The 20,298-nt window shown below is 31.2% G+C and overlaps 2 protein-coding genes across 2 annotated transcripts in view; one reads left to right on the top strand and one right to left on the bottom strand.

Annotated features, from left to right (window-relative positions):
* LOC149896461 (homeobox protein invected-like) overlaps positions 1-2,494 on the bottom strand; it is a 65,613-nt gene extending 63,119 nt beyond the window's left edge. Inside the window, exon 1 of the mRNA XM_090117567.1 lies at positions 2,276-2,494. The gene's annotated coding sequence lies outside the window, so the exon portion shown is untranslated. The remainder of the gene's footprint in view (positions 1-2,275) is intronic.
* A 5,543-nt stretch (positions 2,495-8,037) lies between these two features.
* Positions 8,038-18,895, top strand: LOC149896460 (aldo-keto reductase AKR2E4-like). Its single transcript, XM_090117652.1, has 7 exons — positions 8,038-8,141; positions 14,557-14,640; positions 15,355-15,537; positions 16,353-16,469; positions 17,023-17,190; positions 17,931-18,131; positions 18,563-18,895. The coding sequence occupies exons 2-7, from the start codon at positions 14,596-14,598 to the stop codon at positions 18,821-18,823; spliced, it is 975 nt and encodes a 324-aa protein (XP_089973778.1). The 5' UTR covers positions 8,038-8,141; positions 14,557-14,595; the 3' UTR covers positions 18,824-18,895.
* The last annotated feature ends 1,403 nt before the right edge of the window (positions 18,896-20,298 follow it).

The following is a 20,298-nucleotide window of genomic DNA, read 5'->3' as shown; positions in this document are numbered from 1 at the left end:
TTTCGCTTTGTAAATGCCCACATGGGTAGTTTGTGAGGATGTAGGTATGTTTGTTACTCTTTCACTCGAAAATTGCACTGATCTGGATGAAATTTGGTTGGAAGTTTATAATTTGGACAAGCATAGGTATGCTCCTTATCCATATGTGGTAGGTATATGAATAAAAAGGCGGGACCTATAGGTATTGTATTTTCAAAATTATTTATTACAGATAGGTAATAAACCTACATAATAATACCTATTATGTGAATACCTACTTAAATTAAGCCATTAAATTTAATAATTAATTATAGGGATCTATAGGAAACATCTCCATTTTATAAATGTATATTGTGTATCTAAGGTAAGGTAAGTAGGTACCTACTAGATATCATTATTTTTTTTATTAAACCTAAATACCTAAAAGTAATTCAATATAAATATGTATAAGGTACATTAATTTACCTATAAAATTAAAAAAAAAAACGTTTTGACACATCTCTCAACTTATAGGCAAAGGACATCCGCCATACAGCCACGCCACGTCAAAAAATCGCGGCAAAACTTGTGTCGCGAGGTGTCAAATAAAACGGCTAACAGATAATAAAGGTTCGTATAATGTTTGGAGCGTGGGCAGCCTCGTTTGTAATTACAGTGAACCATTTTGTGTGATAAATTATTTCAGCATTTCGCATATAGATACAAAATATGATTTTGAATGAGTAGATTAAAAATTTTATGATTAAATTTGAAGATATTCGTCTAAAGTTTTGCAAATAATCATTTTAATATTGGTAGGTTTCCTATTTGTTTAGGTAGGTACCTACTTATTTTTTCTTCTATCTAATAAGCTTCTATTTGATATACCTATATAGCTAACCTGAAAAATATTTTTCTATCAGTTACACCTTTTTTCAGGTATAGGAGGTATAAAAAATGCACACGAATTGAATATACAAGGAAAATCGTTCAATAGACTACAGGCCCATGTTGAAAAAGTTATGGGTCATTTGAACCACCAGGTGACCTAACTAGAACGATATAAGAGCATAAAATAATAAGATTCATCACTATGCCGTCACTTGTAAGCTGTCCAACTGAGTGCAGATGATAATTCGAAAGTACAAGTAGAGATTTTTTCCCCTTGTCTCCATGATTTTTGTACGGCGTTGCGGAATAATGGATTAAAAGCAGTATTGAAATCATTGAGATAATATTAATAGGAGACGACACCGCCTACATCACTTATGTTCCACTCAACATACGTCATGTGACGTATGTTGAGCGGTATTTTTTAATGGTTTTAAATTGAAACGCATCAAACATGCCTTCGTGTGTGTTACGATATTGCACAAATAATAGGTACAAATAATACGGAAAAGTGCAAAGGAATAACTTTCATCGTTAAGTACCTAACTAAATAATAATTTTTAAAACTTAATTAGAGCAAAAAAATGGCGCACAGATTTTGTTCGTGGTGTCTCCTCCATACGTAGTAATATTATCTCAATGATTGAAATAGTATGACACAGATGCCGAAATAGTATGTCAATCTATTCCTTGAAGTAGGTACCTACGAGGATGGTTCTTATGAAAAAAAACGTAAACATGTAGGTACCTAGATAAGTACCTACCTAGGTACAACGGGCGAAGCCGGGGCGGACCGCTAGTTTTAAATATAGGTATATACATAATACCTATACCTATTACCTACACGTTTATGAATACACCTACTAAAGACATTTAATATGAACAATCCTACCTATAAACAAAAACTTTATCAATTTAATTATAACCGTATCTAACTTTAAACAAACAAAATCAAATTTAAATACAATATAAACAGATCTGCCTACACAATTTTCAACGCATTTATAATAATAAATATTCAGTGACAACAAATTAGTTTTCATTATACATAATGTGTCTGACGCCTTCTTGAGAAGCCACGCCTTGTGAAAAAATCTGTTTCATCTGTGCCGCTGCCCGCTAGGCGCGAAAATATCATCTGCGGTTTCTTTTTTATTTAAAAAGCATATTTTATTTTTAAATGTCAGAGAAAAATATATTATTCTTAAATTTTAATGTAGAGTCGAAAGCTTAGTTTTTTAATTTGATGTTTTATTTTAATTCTGCTATAGCCGGGCTAAGGTTTCAACATATTTTATAGTCACATGGAATTTAACGCCTAACAATTATTAAAAAATAAACAATAGCGTAGTATAACAAATAATTATTACAATATAATTGATATTTATAATTAGATCAATAAAAAAGGCGACAACACGGAACGTACCTTAAAAAAACCGTATCCCTCACAATCCACACACACACAGCACAACACTAGGGCGATAATTAAAAAAGTCACCTGTCAAAACGCGCGGCAATTATGACGTTCACTGGCATAGATAAAAAATAGATTTGACAGTTTGCAATATAGAACAAGAGGTGGGAAAAAAGAGGTTTTATATTAAATTCTATCGGGTAAACGTGTGCGATCCGCGAAAGCGTATATGAACTGGCGAATAAAGGCTCATCCCCACTACTTTAGGCGTGGCTATGGAGGAAGGGGAGGCGTGGCCGTTTTTTACCTATATCGCTTGGTTTTATTTTTCGGTGTGTTTATTATATTGTCTGTATGTTGAATCCGTGTTGTCGTCTCTCCGATTGACGTATGATTTCTTACGACTTAATTATTATATTATTAATAAATTTACGGTGACATATGTTAAATATAAGATTGTGTGTTATAGTTTATTGACAGTTATTTACAAAAAGGTAATTTAAATTACATTTTATTGTGATATGAAGAGAAATATATTATATTTGTCGAGGTATATATTTAAATTGTATGAATAGGTATTGTAGAGTTTTCTCTATTTTCATTATTATCGAATGTTTTTAAATTAATTTTAACTCTTTTATATTTAATATGTTATCTATTAGGTACCTATGTTTTAAATAGATATAGATCCTACCTAAATATATTTTATATATGGCTTTATAAATTTTTAATTATCTACTCTTTATAAATTTATACACTTTTACCTTACCTATTATTAGCTAGGTACCTACCTATGTCTAATTATAGAGAGATACCTGCATAATTACCTACGTAGGTACATTTTATTTTTAATAAATTCCAATAAAATTATTTTCAAAAAATTAAATTAATACCATGAATCATGATGATAAAAGTATTGTTAGGCAGCAGAATTTAAGTTACCTACCTTATAATTTTAGGTAAATATACCTACGTACCGACTTTATGGATAATATTATATTATTTTAATATACCATTGAGATTATTTTTATATTTTTTTTAAAACTTTGTCATATTATAGTAGGTACCTACATTCTCTAGATACATTCAGATAAAATATTTATTGTTAACTTACCTACTGCTTTCGGAAAAAGAGATATATATAATTTTCTTTTGCTCACCTAGCGATGATTCCTAATAGGTATATTTATTTATTTATTTATTTTTCATCACAAGTAATTTACAGGTATGTAGGTATACCCAAAACATTACAAGGCAGTTACTCACCAAAATTACATCACTTTTCATAACTAAGAAATAACAATATCATATTTCTAAATTTATACAAACTTATACAAAATATATCGCTTTCATTGTTGTGAGCTAGCATGTCATTGAGCAGCTTTATTCCTCGTATACCTAAGGGGAGCATTCCCACCACTCTTCGTTCGCCCTCCCGACTGGACGGTGAACAAATCGCCAAGGTGTCGCAGGCCCACGTCCCGAGGACCCGCCACGCTGTACATGATCTTAGGCTTATAAATATGATATAGGTAAGTATTTAAATAGACAGGGAATTAGATACTTCCATATTGGATTAATTAATATCTACTTTAATAATAATTTATATTATACCTAACATTAAATAATACTTTAAAGCGCTGTATCGATTTTGATAGAATACCTACACCTTTAAAATCAATTTAAAATACAAACAAAGTCGGAAGCAAAACCTAGTCTCTGAGGGTTCGGTAATTAGTACCTACCTCTAGAATGAGAACCATAAAGTAAGATCTGTATATATAAATCTACAAAACAATTATTTCAAAGAAAAAAACTTACCCTTAAAAGAATTAGATGAATTTCGCGAGGGGTTGTTTTTAATTAGTCACTGTCTACTCTCTGTGCTTCGTTTGAACGGGGCAGGGCACTGGCTTCTTTTTAACTAGCTTATTTAACTTGCAATTTATCTCGGTAAAGTGTATGTAAATATGATCGGGTGAAATCAACTCTAATTATAAGATAGCTTAATGCAAAAATATAGCACTCAATTTTTAACTACAGGTAGGTACCTACTATCACTATATAGTATAAAACAAAGTCGCTTTCTTCATCCCTATGTCCCTATGTATGCTTAAATTTTTCTAGTCTACGCAACGGATTTTGATGCGGTTTTTTTAAAAGATAGAGTGATTCAAGAGGAAGGTAATAATTTATTAGATTTTAGACAAAGCGGGCGAAGCCGCGGGTGGTTAGCTAGTCTAATATATTTTACTAAACGTACAGTATAAAAATAGCAAGTGCATATAATTTATAGCCTTGCTATTTTTATATTCTAACTGCTTTTCTTTGACTTGAAGGTATACATTTCTTTCCCCTTTCCAGTTTCTCCTCTTGCCCATAAAAGTCTGCAAAACATCGTAGAGGCATAACCAAAGGATGTTATGAGTGGTGGTAGACCTTACCATCAGGCGCTCCAACTGCCTTTCCTTTGTCGACGATGACAAAACAAACTGTTGTCTGGAAGATATCGCTGCCTTAGTGATAAGACCGCCTCTTGTATCATTCTGTATGAAGGTAGTAGGTATCTAGCTATAGGTGTATGTATTTATTTTATTGTTTGGTACACAATAAAATATTTTTGTTATTTGTAATTTTAAGAGAAGACTGCACCTATACCTACTTAATATTATAAAGCTGAAGAGTTTGTTTGTTTGAACGCGCTAATCTCAGGGACTACTAGTCCGATTTTAAAAATTATTTCGGTGTTAGATAGCCTATGTACCGAGGAAGGCTATAGACTATATATCATCACGCTAAGACCAACAGGAGCGGAGCACTGCGGGTGAAACCGCGGAGCGCAACTAGTAATTATAAAGATGATAACCATAATGTTCATATAATGAATAGTGATATTATATATATAAAAAAAGGAAAAACTGTCAAATTTTTCGCTCCACAGACCATTTTCATTAACATTTGTGTTCATGACCAACAACTTTATTACGAAAACTACATTTTAACGACATTATAATATGGCTGGAGAATTTTAGAATGTATCCATTTTGTTTCGTGTGATATGCTTAGAGATATTAAAATGAAATGATGCTTTTTTGTATATAACTAGGCTAGAGCCCGCGGATTCGTTCATATGGTACCTCGATTAAAATTTAAAAGTATCAAATAAGTACAGGTATTTATAATTTTTAACAGTACCTAATGTGATAAATTAAAAGAATTGTTGAAAAAAAGCTGTGTTCTTACTTGCGTATAAAAGGATAGCTCTGAACCAAATTTTATAGATAAATGTTTACTTCTCCTTAGCCTGAAAAGGAACAAAAATCCATCCATCCAAACATCCTCACAAAGTTTTACTTTACTTTATAAGTTTACAGGGAAGAAAGTGTTGTTGTATGTTTTTTTATCCCTTTCACACCCACTTGCCAAGTTAGGTGTGAAAGGGATAAAAAAACATACAGGCGTCATTCAAGGTCAAATTTTCTTGTTACAAGTTAATGTTCATACTGAAATCTCCAGTGTATTAGATATAAGCTTCTTGTTTGCAAATGAAATCTTAACACACAAAACTCTCTCACTTCAGCCTTTTTCTGTCCACTGTTGGACTGTCCTCTAAGGCACGCCATAGATCTCGGTATTTAGCTTTTCACAGCCATTGAGTACCAGCAACCCTGCGTATATCGTCACTCTAGCTTGCTACGGGGCGCCCTACACATTGCCGAGTCGCTGTCTCCACTCTACAACGCGTTTGCCCCAAGGGTTAACACACAAAACTATGCAGTTTAAAATATATCTATGTCGTAGCCATATCATAGATTTGCTCTATCTATATCTGGCCAAATGTGGATGACCAAATCGTGAAATTTAGTTTAACCAAATCGTGTAACGATCTGGCCAAACTGAATTGGCCATTTCATGAAATGAGCAAATCTACGATATGGCCACGACATATACACAAGTAAAATATAATAAACACTATTTTGATAAACAACAAAGCCCCAATAGATTGTATCGTGAGAAGAATTCACAATTACTCACTAATTATAACACAGCAATCTACACTTGAAATAATTTATAATTAATACTAAACCATAATTAATTTAATTAAATGCTTAAAAAAACATGATAATTGTTTAACACGTAGTAGGTAATTATATTTGCTTTCACGAGTCTGTTACATTATCCAAATTAATATTTTATGTTTGTTTGTTGAATCACCAGAAGTACAAGAACTATGGCGCCGATTTTAATGTAATTTGAAAAGTTTAAAATTACAATATTTTATCCGTTTGATTTTGAGTTATGCAACCGCGGTATATAGATAGCTTATTAAAATTATAGCTTTACTGTTTGGTTACGCTTAAAAAGCTGGACCCATTTTGATGAAAATTTGCACTCACATAATTTTTTAACAAGATCTAGACTAATAAGTACCAGAAAGACGAGAAAACAAAGGTATGTACCTACTATTTTCAATATAATTATTAATTACCTGTATATGTCTACCTGTCTATACCTACCTAATACCTTTTGCATCTTTCAAATTACGCAACGGATTTTGATGCGGTTTTTTTAAATAGATAGAGTGATTCAAGATGAAGGATTTAGTATATAATTTATTAGGTTTTAGACAAAGCGGGCGAAGCCGCGTTTGTTAAGCTAGTATACATATGTTTAGAATTATTATTGTGTGTAAGTATGGCCAAAACTTATAATAATGTATACAGATAATAAAAGTAATTTTACTAGCTTAGCTTAGCTAAAATGTACTACTTCAGGTAAATAATAATATAATAGTTTTAAATCTTAAATGTAAACGAGGCATAGATCACCTTACAGCGAAAACATTTAAAAAGTCAAATAAAAGGAGACTGACTTGAAGATTTTTTTAATTAAACTTTATTACGAGTCACTTTTACCTACTTGTTGTCATTGTTACGCAAATTGCGTTCAAAAACTACGTTTGTACGTGAAAATTATATAAAACTAGCTGTGCCACGCGATTTTACTTGCAGACGAACCCGCGGGCAAAATCAAGTATTTCTATAGTTCATGTGGGGTATTAAAAACAGTTTGCAACCTATTTTACACAAAAAGTTTCATAAAAATTGGTCAAGCCGTTTCCAAGGAATAACTTACCACAATGTCTTTAACATGGTGATATGAGAATTATTTGATGAAGCCATAGTAGATAAGTAGGTATTTATTTTAAGGATGCAGGTTAATAAATGTATTAAAAAATAAACGTTGTTTTATTTAAAACCAACTAAATTAGTTTAATAAAGAATACAATATACAGAATATATTTAATATGTAACAAGAATACAGAAAAATTGCTCAGAAATGTCTGAACCTATTTTGACGATACTTCCACTGGTAGATAGCTGCTGATGTTATAAACAATAACATAAACATATTAGAAAAAAATGCAATATTACCGACAGTACGGGTTTAAACATAATTATTTTTATAAAATCATATACCTAACTAGACCTAGGTAGAAAAAATATATAATATACCTACAATTAAAATTGAATTAATTGAAATAAAATGAACTCATAATATTAAAAGCCCTAATAAAAAGGAAGCTTTTGAGGTTTTTTTGGAATAAATAAATTCATAAACACTATAAGTATAAATAATTGCATAAAAGTACCTGCTACAATAATAATTCGTTATTCATAATCATAATTATTCATAATAGCTTATTCAATACTTACAAATCACAAGCATGTAATATACACATTACAAAAACCTCATTTTCTTCTTGTTATCAAGAAAAAATTACATAGTGATTAATCTGACTACAATCTGTAAAAAGTACAATCAATACATTATCACAGTATTTCTGTTGCAACACGTTGTGTGGCGCCATCTAGCGGTGAGTAGAATACGTGTAACAAGACTTTTTATTCGCTAAGTTGTATACGTAGTATATTATTATTAGTCTGTGGCTAAGATATAATAATTAGTGTCCGACCGAACTTTCGGTTTCGGTTTCGGTTTCGGCCGACTTTCGGCCAAAAATCAAGTTTCGGCCGCAGTTTCGGTTTCAGCCAAAATCGGCCGAAACTTTTGCCGAAACCGAAACTTATTTCGCAAGTTCAGTGAAATTAGTTCACACACGTTCACGCTCGCCTAACTTCGTTTTCCTATGCAACGCTTTGACGGACGCTGTCAAAGCGTTGGTTGACCCACGCTGGTGGAAACAATTTTTGATTATCTATGTTGAGATTGGAACTGGGTGTAATAGTAATTAGTAATTAATAATTATTATTTTTATATAAGAGGTACCTTAAAGAGACTGATTATTCTTCTAAGTACAAATACCAATCCAAAGTATTAAAGACTCTTTAATAAAGAGAAAGATCTCAAAATACCAAAACTTAGTATTTAAAGTAACAGTAACAATTACTGATTTGATTTAGATGACTGATTTTACTGAGAACTTAATTTGAAAAAATTATAAAAATTCAAATTGTTATTATTAATATATTAAAAATATTATTTTTTTATTTTATATTAAATAAATAATTACAACAAATTTAATATACTGTGTTTTCATTTCATGCCCTAATTAAGGCAAAATAATAGGTAAAATGCACCAAAGTTCAGTATTTTTAGAAATTTCATACTTGACCACGTGAGTTTCGGTTTCGGCCGAAACTGAAGCCGAACATTCGGTTTCGGTTTCGGTTTCGGCCTGGAAACCAGTTTCGGTCGGACACTAATAATAATACATATATATTGTTTAACAAGAGATAGATCGTTCGGGTTCTTGTTAGCTTTTCTTAATTCTTAATATTCCCTAATATAGGGTAAGTAAAGGTTTAATTTTAAAATTTACAAAATATCACGATAACAATAGAATACTTTAATCCTTTTTAATTCATTTTTTTATTTATTTACCGTAATTACTGCATAATTATTTTGTGTCCATATTTTTTAAGATAGAAAATAGTCTAAATAAAGTATTTTTAATATTAGCGCCATCTAGTGTTCAGTAGTTATATTGAGAATTTATAAGAGAAAATAGAAATAAAATATTTTTAATATTAGCGCCATCTAGTGATCAATAGTTATATTGAGTAAGATAGCTGAAAATAGAAATAAAGTATTTTTATATTAGCGCCATCTAGTGTTCAGTAGTTATATTGAGAATTTATAAGAGAAAATAGAAATAAAATATTTTTAATATTAGCGCCATCTAGTGATCAATAGTTATATTGAGTATTTTATATAAGCGCCATCTATATTGTACATCATATAAGAACAAAGTTTTATAACATAAACTTAAATGTAAGTGTTGCTACTGAATCATAGATGGCGCTTTAATCAACTTTAATTTTAATATGTTAAACACAGTTGGCGTTGATTTAAATAAAAAATGTTACGCTTTTTTATTTTACTGCCTCAAAGTTTCACGTATCATCTTTTTAACGTCATACAATACGAATGAACATAACAAATCAATGACAAAATATTGTTAAAGATTTGTTATCACAGACAATATTTTATTATCAATCCCATATTGATTGCCATGATGATTTCACTCTCTGTTTAAGGGGGCGCATAAAGCAAAATAACCAATCTTCTATTAGATGATACGTGTAATATGCAAGACCAAATCTAAAAAATAAAATATATATCTAACTAGATGATATGTTCAACGATTCTGTTTAATCAAAAACATAAAATATTAAAATTTACTCGATAAAAAAAAATCACCAAGTTAGCTCTAATTTTCACACTTTTACGTTTTCTACTTGACATGGTAATACTTATTATGATTTTTTTTTCATAAACAATTATATTAAAGCATTTGCAAGATATTTGTCAGAGCATTTTGTGTAATTACTTTTAGTTTTGGTTTTATCTGCGATAAACCACTTTTGGCGCTCTTTTTTTCTCGAGATAAACGTTTGATTTTGTCACGATAAAAGTGGTTTATCGCAGATAAAACCAAAACTAAAAGTAATTAAATAAAAATGCTCTGACAAATATCTTGCAAATGTTTTAATATAATTGTTTATGAAAAAAAAATCATAATAAGTATTACCATGTCAAGTAGAAAACGTAAAAGTGTGAAAATTAGAGCTAACTTGGTGATTTTTTTTTATCGAGTAAATTTTAATATTTTATGTTTTTGATTAAACAGAATCGTTGAACATATCATCTAGTTTGATATATATATTTTATTTTTTAGATTTGGTCTTGCATATTACACGTATCATCTAATAGAAGGTTGGTTATTTTGCTTTATGCGCCCCCTTAAACTCATATCACCACCATTATAATATGTCATGATTGTATCACGCAAATAAGAAAAATGTGTAAGTACATAAATCGATAACATTATCGAAATCATTAATTAGGTCTCTAAAATAAAATATGCTAAAACTTGATTCTGTTGTTTCAGTTTGGGTTTAGTTCATGTTTGTATGTTTGATCACAGACTCATAATAATATACTACGTATCATATACAAGTTTGATACTCGCCTCGAAAATTTTAAACCAGTTTAGGATAAGCTAGTTGGAGCCTGTGGTTTTGGTCTAGATATGCAAATCCAGACACAGCTAGATATCTCTCTTTCATACTTACCAAATTTTATAAAAAATCCTTACAAAGTTTTACGATTTTAATATTTTCAGAGTACTTATTTAAAGAATGCTTTTTTTTAATAAAAGATATATTTTACTAGCTGTGCCACGCGGTTTAAGTTTAACTCGTTGATAGGTATTTAGATAATATTGAAAACATGCATAGGCATAGGCATAATTAGCAACCAATACTGCCAAATACCAATCAGTGGATTTTGCGTGAGTCAGAAACATAATTACCTACAATCATCCATACAATCACACATTCATACAAATTTTCGTGTTTATAATATTTGTAGGTAGATTAAGTAATACAAATGAAATAAAACTCCATATTATTTATGATCATATTTATTAAAACGCACCATAATGTAATTCCATCATCATTATACTAAATTAATTAAAATTTAAATTGAAAATGTATTTCTCAAGTTAAATACATTGAAGTTCCACATTTTTAATGAATTTTTTCCATACAATGTCGTCTTTAATGTGTAAACACAATAGATACAAAAATATATCTATTCGCATGAAAAAAAGACACACATTATTTAGGACAAAGCCTAAATTTACCTTATTTATATCACTTTATTAAAAATATACCTACCTACCTATCAACATCAAAAAAATCAGTAAGCGCACAGCCACAATATTATAGTTTATACTTTACTAGCTTGCCGCTCGCGGTTTCTCCCTCTTTGTCTGAAACCTTATAAATTATATACTAAAATCTTCTTCTTGAATCACTCTATCTATTAAAAAACCGCATCAAAATCCGTTGCGTAGTTTTAAATATTTAAGCATACAGAGGGACACAGGAACAGAGAAAGCGACGTTTTTTTTTAAGCTGCGATAGGGGAGCGCTTGGCCACGATCTCGCCTGATGGTAAGCTGAGATGTGGCCTAACATAGAGCGTGCTTCCCTAGAATGTACCTAGCGGACTTTGTTTTATACTATATTATTGCACATTTTTTATCCGTCGGTAATAGATTATGTTTAAACAGATAAGTTATCCAAAATATTATGAATGAAGTTTCTTATTCATGCTGATTGCTTTCATTTAGGTTTTTGATAAAATGAAATCTCGTTATTTTCGATAAGAATTTTAGCTAAGTTGGATCTGATAAACAGTTTTACAGATCACGTCATATTATTATTACATGTTATTTCATAATAATGTGTAATGTTTTTAAAATACAGGTTAGTTCTTACACATAATATTATCCTGTTTACATAATTTCCTAGTGTGTCTTAAAACAAAACAGTGAAGATACCAGTGAGGAAAAATGACATAGGTATAGGTCGTCTGGCACTAAAATATAAATCTGTGTGACATTAATATAAAAAATAAAAATTTAAATCTTTATTTCACCTTTAGATTATACAAAATTGAATATGAGGCTCTGGTTCTCAGTTCTCTTGCTAGGCATAGCCTGTGTTAAGAGAGCCAGTCCCTTCCCTTAATACATCTTGGTCTTGATAACGAATATAGAAAGTACATATCAATTTACTAGCTGTGCTCCGCGGTTTCACCCGAATTACTCCGCTCCTGTTGGTCTTAGCATGATGATATTATATAGCCTATAAACTAATTCGATAAATGGGCTATCCAACACCGAAAGAATTTTTCAAATCGAACTAGTATTCCTGCGATTAGCGCGTTCAAACAAACAACCAAACAAACTCTTCAGCTTTATAATATTAGTGTAGATTTTACCTACTAGTTTTACCCCGCGAAAAAACCACGGGCAATACATACTGCTACTATGTAGCTTATAATTGATATGCTACGACTGACGACGATCGCGATGTGATAAAATGTGATAAATACATTAAAGACTGCAAAATTTCATCAAAATTCATTCAGTATCTAGTTTTAACGCGACAAACGTCTTTAATATTTTAGTATTTATCACATTAGCTTAAACAGTAGCATGTGCTAATCCAGACTTTAATAAAATCCGTCATGGGTTCAGTACTCATGAGCTAAAGTTCCTGTTCCAAACATGTTTTAGCGGCAAAAGAAATACATTATTTCAGAAAACTTGAACTCTATGAGGTGCAGCCGCGTGACATCAGACAAATAATACCTACTTTTAGGTGAGTGAAGTCCCATGTCCCCTAGTGGGGTAAGGGGCAGATGCATTATACATGTGTTTCACTGATCGATTTTCTTTAGGGACAAGTAGGTGATCAGCCTTCAGCTTCGGTGTCCTGCCAGACCGAGAAATTTTTTTTCTTCGTCCCGTAGAGCGGTAAAAAGTGAGTTTATTAAAAAAAAATACATATCATAAATTTTATAAAGAACCCTAAACTGCTACATCTGCGTAATACGTAATCTTTGGCGATATTTCGATTGAAACAAATGAAATAAATCAGTCGTTACACAGTCGTTAAACATTTACCGTGTAGGAAAGACGTGTACAATGGCCAAGGTCAGATATTGTTTTTGTATTGATAAATATTATATTAATAACTAATTTTATCTGTATTTACTTTAATAGATAGTATCAATGTATTATGTAATTAATTAGTTCACGATGTTATATCCAATTACATTATATTTGATAAATAAAAATAATAGGGTATTGTTTCAATCACAGGTTTCAATACTTGTTGCATTTTTAAATAATACATTTTTTCTTAGCATTTTTTGCACTTTAATCCAAAATATTTAGTTAACTATGTTTTCAGTAGATAGTGTATCTACTACCTAGTCTAAAATAATATCAATAAGAAGACGAGATATTCCTATTCTATATAAATGCGAAAGTTTGTGTGGATGGATGTATGTGTATGTAGGTACTTATGTATGTTTGTTACTCTTTCACGCAAATATTACTGAACCGATTACAATGTTTAGGATGTATCACACATATAGAGGGTAACTTGGATTAACACATAGGATAGGTTTTAACCCGAAAATCCCACGGGAACGGGAACTATGCGGGTTTTTCTTTGAAATCGCGGGCCAAGCTACGGGCGGAGCTAGTACAAAGCATTGGAGATAATAATTAGTTTTTAAGACAGATAATTTTAATCGATATTTTTAATTTATATTATCTATGTTGAAGATAGAATACAAATTAAGCACTTAAACTTAGTTTCAAATAAAAATGTATAATTCAAGGTTATTTTTTAATACTTACTATTTTTTATGGCTTGCACGACTTCCTTTATCAAGAATCATGTATATTTTTAAACATGTTGAACTAAATTATTAAAGGCAGTGTTTATTAGCGATTTTGAAAATAAATTACCAAAATGTCGATTTGAAGTATGAAGTAACAATTTTTTATTTTTAGTTAGTTCAATTCCCGGTCGAAGCAAGTGAATTTTCGAAAACCTTTGAATGCAGTTCTATTTCTTTTTAAAAATAAAGGAATGATTCCTTTCAGCAAAATTTGCTATCTTCAGTATTTCAAGTACTTTCCCTCCAGTGCCCATCGAAAATTTCCATACTGTATATAGGCAATACATATAAATATTATAAACTAGCAGTCCGCCCCGGCTTCGCCCGTGGTACATATTTACATTTTCTCTACTTAAGAACCATCCTCGTACTTCAAGGAATATAATAAAAAAAGAATTAACGAAATCGGTTCAGCCGTTCTCAAGTTATGCGCTTACCAACACATTTTGGGATTCATTTTTATATTATAGATTAATTTGTTTTTTTTTTTTTAATTTCAGGTGAAGATTCCAAACTTCAAGCTGAACAATGGGATAGAGATGCCCGCACTTGGCTACGGAACTTGGCTGGGTTTTAATAAGGAGGTAGGTAATTTTCTATTTTCATCTACATAGTTAATAATTTTCCTCCCGCGGGCGGCTTCGTTCGCTTTGCCTAAAATAGAACAAATGATATCAACCTTCTCAAATCATAATCACTACATAGTATAAAACAAAGTCGCTTTCTCTGTCCCTATGTATGCTTAAATGATAAATCTTTAAAACTGCGCAACGGATTTTGATGCGGTTTTTTTGAATAGATAGATTAGAGTGGTTCAAGAGGAAGGTGTATAATTTATTATGTTTTAAACAAAGCGGGCGAAGCCGCGGGCGGAAAGCTAGTATTTCATAAATCATAATCAACGAATGCAAATTCATGGCAAAGTTACGGATAGAAAACTAACAATAAACAGATAATTTTTTAACAGTATAGTAGTCCATTAATCAAGCGGAGACAACTTAAAATCATTATTTTATTTAATTAAATAGTTTTGCTCGATATTTTATTTATTTCATCTGGATCGTGTCCATAAACCTCCTGCATTCTAAATTTCATGAAAATCGTTGAAGCCGTTTCCGAGTTTCAGAATAAATAATAAATGCAAAAATAAGTTGTATCCAAATGCCTTTCTTTTTTAGTTTAGTATAACAATGCAAAATTCATTCTATCGAAAAACTGGTACCTAACAGAATATTATGCTGTGTATTTTAAATTTACATAATATAATATTATAATTATGTATATATAATATTTTTCAGCTAGAACTGCGCATAGAATACGCCCCACAGCTGGTCGAAGCAGTGATGTACGCTATCGACATCGGTTATCGACACTTCGATACGGCACATCTCTATCGTGTCGAACCTGAGTTGGGTTACGCGGTAAGAAAGAAGATAGAAGAAGGTGTTGTTAAACGGGAGGATATTTTTATTACTACTAAGGTTTGTTTTTATAATTATTATTAATGTGTAATAGAAGATGATCTATCTGTGAACGAAATTTTATCAAAATCGGAATAGACAGGATTAGCAGATACTAAATAGTAGGTACAAACTACAAAGCGTAAATAACAAAAAACATAAGTATTAAATATGTCTAATTCTAAGACTTTATAGCAGTAATTGCAATTTATTTATGTTATCTGTACTAATATTATAAAGCTGAAGAGTTTGTTTGTTTGAACGCGCTAATCTCGAGAACCACTGGTCCGATTTGAAAAATTCTTTCGGTGTTAGATAGCTCATTTATCGAGGAAGGCTATAGGCTATATATCATCACGCTACGACCAACAGGAGTGGAGCCACGCGGGTGAACCCGCGCGGAGCAGCTAGTTGAAAAATAAAATAGGCAATGAAAGCGGATATTTTTTAATTGCTGTGACTAACCATGTACTATCGTTTATTCAACGCATTGAGTTATACTACTTATGTTTAATTTACAGAATATATTAATTGTTTGTACAGAATTAACTTCTCAACAGTTTTGTCTTAATATTTTCAAAAAATCAAATGCACCTCTTTTTATGGAAGCCTAACCTACCAAAAACTGTTTGGTTTTAAATTTAAATAATAAGTAACAACTCTTTTGCTATTAATAAATACATAAAATCGCCAATTCCACGTCACAGATAATAATAATTATAATTCTGCCCTATTATGACAATCCAAAAGTGCTTCTAGAAGAAGTTTAATTGAATAAATAAATATTGAATTTGATTTTAGCGCCAAAAAAGTGACATTGACATTAAAATTTTCAGGTATGGCAACACAACCATCGTCCAGCAGATGTCGTCGCGTCGGTTCGCGCGTCCTTGAAACGGATGGGTCTGGATTATGTCGACCAAGTGTTGATACACTGGCCTATGTCGATATCTGTGAGTTTTGTTTGTTCGTGTGTAGGGCCGGAACGGATGGTTTAATTTTTGCAAGTTCTTTTTTATTGCTCTTTTGCAATAATTATGTACTTCCAAATAAAATACGAGAATATATTTATATGAAGGATTATCAATTATTATCCCTCTTTATTAACAACTATATGGATATTAAATTACACACTTTATGGATTAACAACTATATGGATATTCAATTTATCTGAAATAAATGAAAATAAATAAATAAAATTAAACTGCACTGTTTAACTAACGGCCTGAATAATGTCTAACCGTATCGTATTAATTAATTTTAACATCTGATTTAATTTAACTCAAGGCTGTACAGAATAGATTCACTTTGTATAGAATAGCCAGTAATACTTACTAATATTTAATATGGTTATGTTATGTTTTCCTTTACCTCAGCTTGCCTGGAAGAGATCGCTAATAAGCGATAGGGTGGCCTTTTTCACTACATTAATCTCTCTTTTAATAGTAATTATATTTTCAACTCGTATGATACATAATATTTCAAATTTTATTTAAAATATTCCAGCAAGATGGCGTCGACGAGAAGATAGATTATCTAGACACATACCGCGGTCTAGAAACAGTGTTAGACAAAGGTCTAACTAGATCCATCGGTGTGTCTAACTTTAACCTGGAACAGATGAAGAGATTGCTAGCAAATTGTAGAGTTAAACCTGTTGTTAACCAAATTGAGGTAAGACATTATTATTGACTGGCTGTGATCTGCGGTTTTACCCGCAGTGCTCCGCTCCTGTTGGTCTTAGCGTGATGATATATAGCCTAAAGCCTTCCTCGATAAATGGGCTATCTAACACCGAGAGAATTTTTCAAATCGGACCAGTAGTTCCTAAGATTAGCGCGTTCAAACAAACAAACTCTTCAGCTTTATAATATAAGTAGTTAAAGATTAATTAAGGTAAATAAAAACATCATTTTAAATTATTATATTTTTATTTTCTTTTAAACATATTTTTTTGCTGACAACTAACTACCTATAGGTTCGATAAAACAACTAAAAACTCAGCATAGAACGATTATAATTAGTTTCATAATTCAATTCCAATAAAACGAGCAAATGTGCCGAGCACACGAGTCAGAAGTGAAACTTCTTTGGATACAAAGATACCAAATCGTCGTCTTACTTCTTGACGGTATCGCCGTGACGTGACCTTGAAATTTTACTCTCAACTCGCAAAGAAGTTTCTCTTCAAAAACCTTTTTTTTTGCTTGGCATGTTTATTTATTAAGCTATTGCATAGCTTCTATCGCGGGCCTTGAGCGCGGGGACCGAATCCAGAAATTTAGTAACGAAAAACCTCACGCTCCCCACTCCGACGGGCGCGGAGGTGTGGCTTGAAGGCATGCTATGCTATAGCTTTACCGCGGCAGTCCCCGAGTGTCCTTTTTTTTACTTAATATTTTCTCTCGTTACAGGTAAACCTAACCCTCTACCAAACCGAATTAATCAACTACTGCCAATCCCAAGACGTTCTAGTGGTGTCCTTTTCATCATTTGGTTCAATGACCAATAAGATAAAGGATACAGCGCCAGAGCCAAGGTTGGATAGTCCAAAACTTGTGTCTATGGCCAAGAAGTATGGGAAAACTGTGCCGCAAGTTGTGTTGAGGTTTTTGGTAAGTTTATGAAAGAAAAAAGATAAATGTTAAAAATTAATTTATTATAGAGTTACATACATAGTAAAGGGTGTCATTTTATACGAATACATTATACATATTACATATTATTTTGTGATAACATTGTGTGGAGGTTTTTGGTAATTTAATTATAGAAATAAAAAAGTTTTAAAATGGTTTTTATATGGTTATGTCGCGAGTAAAATCGCGAGAAAAACTAGTATAACTAATTCATAATCGTTTATTTTTGCTGTCATAGAAAGCATTAACAACGCCATCTAGTGCCTAACGAACCAAAACTTTCAAAATTGAATTTGTTAATTCAAATATTTTAATAATTCATATGAAAACTGAGATATTAATTAATTTACCATCAATTATTTCTATTTATCGTTTCTTTTAAATATCCTTAATAATATTTTCTTTTTCAGTACCAAAAAGGGCTAGCAACCATCCCTAAATCGATAACCAAAAGTCGTATTTTAGAGAACGCCTCCATTTTCGACTTCGAAATTGACACAACCGATGTTTCCACACTAGAAAAATACAATTGTGGTTATCGTTCAGAAACTCCAATTTTCTGGCAAAATTATACAAATTATCCTTTTGATATAGTAAAGGACGCACCTCCCATGGAAATTCCCTTGTCTCTGCGTAAATGGAAAAATGGCGCGAACCTTGACATCGAGTAGTTATTTATGGTTGGAAAAAGGCGGGAATTTTGAATTTTGTGTTCTGTGGATTGTTATGAATAAAATATTTTAAGCTTGCGTGTGTTTGTTTTATTGTTTATTCTAACAAATAGGTACCTTTAAAAATACTATAGACTTTACATTATGATCAATCAGCATACAATATAATTTATAGACATTTTATTTAGATTCATTTTACCGAACAACTGAGCTCAAAACTACGTTCTGTGGTTTAGAATTAGGTAGGTATAGGGCAAAGACTCATAATCACAACACAAAACATACTATACACATTTTGGCTCACCTATGAATAAGAATGTAACAAATTAGAACATTGTGTTTTTAATTTTTATTACGTAGAAAGTAATAAATTCCATACCTACTACAAATTTAATTCAATCGCTTTTTATAAAAATTAATTAACAATTAAAGTACTTATAATTGATTTATGCTCTCTATTTTGTAAAAATATTAAGTAAATGAGAAAAGGCAATATTTAGTATTTTTTTAGAGGAAGTCGTTAGGTAATCTCTGTAATCAATTACAAAAATATCTGGGGAAATTTCACTTATATATCTGAGAGTCAAAGGTTATATTTATTTGTGATTAATGTATTATACAGTACTAGCTCACCGCCCGCGGCTTCGCCCACTTTGTCTAAAACCTAATAAATTATATACTAAAACCTTCCTCTTGAATCACTTTATCTATTAAAAAAAACTGCATCAAAATCCGTTGCGTAGTTTTAAAGATTTAAGCATACAAAGGGACATAGGGAAAGAGAAAGCGACTTTGTTTTATACTATGTATGTTTTATACAATATTGTCAGAATTAGAAATACTTATAATTAGAACTACGACTACATAGTACATACTAATCATTTTTTATCCATTTAGTGACCAGAGTTTTGATAAAATGATATTAACTAAATTACTAAAATGAATCCTAATATTAATAAATGCGAAAGTTTGTGAGGATGTGGGTGTGTGTGTGTTTGTTACTCGTTCGCACAAATACTATTGAACCGATTACAATGAAATTTAGCACACATATAGAGGGTAACTTGGATTAACACATAGGATAGGGTTTCATACCTACATATTAATAAATGCGAAAGTTTGTGAGGATGTGTGTGTGTGTGTGTGTGTTTGTTACTCGTTCGCACAAATACTATTGAACCGATTACAATGAAATTTAGCACTCATATAGAGGGTAACTTGGATTAACACATAGGATAGGTTTTATCCCTGAAACCCCACGGGAACGAATAAACACAAGTAATATTTACAAATGTAACACCTCTGGCTACGAAAAATATAATTAAAAATTAATTTGCTTTAGAGACACTCCCTCCAACTTCGAAGTTTCCCGCGCTTTTTCGTATAAAGTGTTATTAAAAAAATAAAACAAAAACGTCAAGCATAAAATATTTTATTCATAAAACAATCCGTTTGGCGTATGCCGTAAATAAAAA

Source organism: Colias eurytheme, chromosome 28, assembly GCF_061535395.1.
Source record: "Colias eurytheme isolate Ceu_HAF_F1 chromosome 28, ilColEury1 Martin Lab GWU primary, whole genome shotgun sequence".
Taxonomy (NCBI): domain Eukaryota; kingdom Metazoa; phylum Arthropoda; class Insecta; order Lepidoptera; family Pieridae; genus Colias; species Colias eurytheme.
The sequence above is the reverse complement of the archived record's forward strand: the minus strand, read 5'-3'. Positions and strand labels throughout refer to the sequence as shown.

What these genes read in the sequence shown, in the direction of transcription:
- LOC149896460 (XM_090117652.1), top strand. Translation starts at nt 14,596, where the DNA reads ATGCCCGCACTTGGCTACGGAACTTGGCTGGGTTTTAATAAGGAG. An exon ending in GGCTGGGTTTTAATAAGGAG is followed by an intron (nt 14,641 to 15,354) that starts GTAGGTAATTTT and finishes AATATTTTTCAG; the next exon opens with CTAGAACTGCGCATAGAATA. An exon ending in ATATTTTTATTACTACTAAG is followed by an intron (nt 15,538 to 16,352) that starts GTTTGTTTTTAT and finishes TAAAATTTTCAG; the next exon opens with GTATGGCAACACAACCATCG.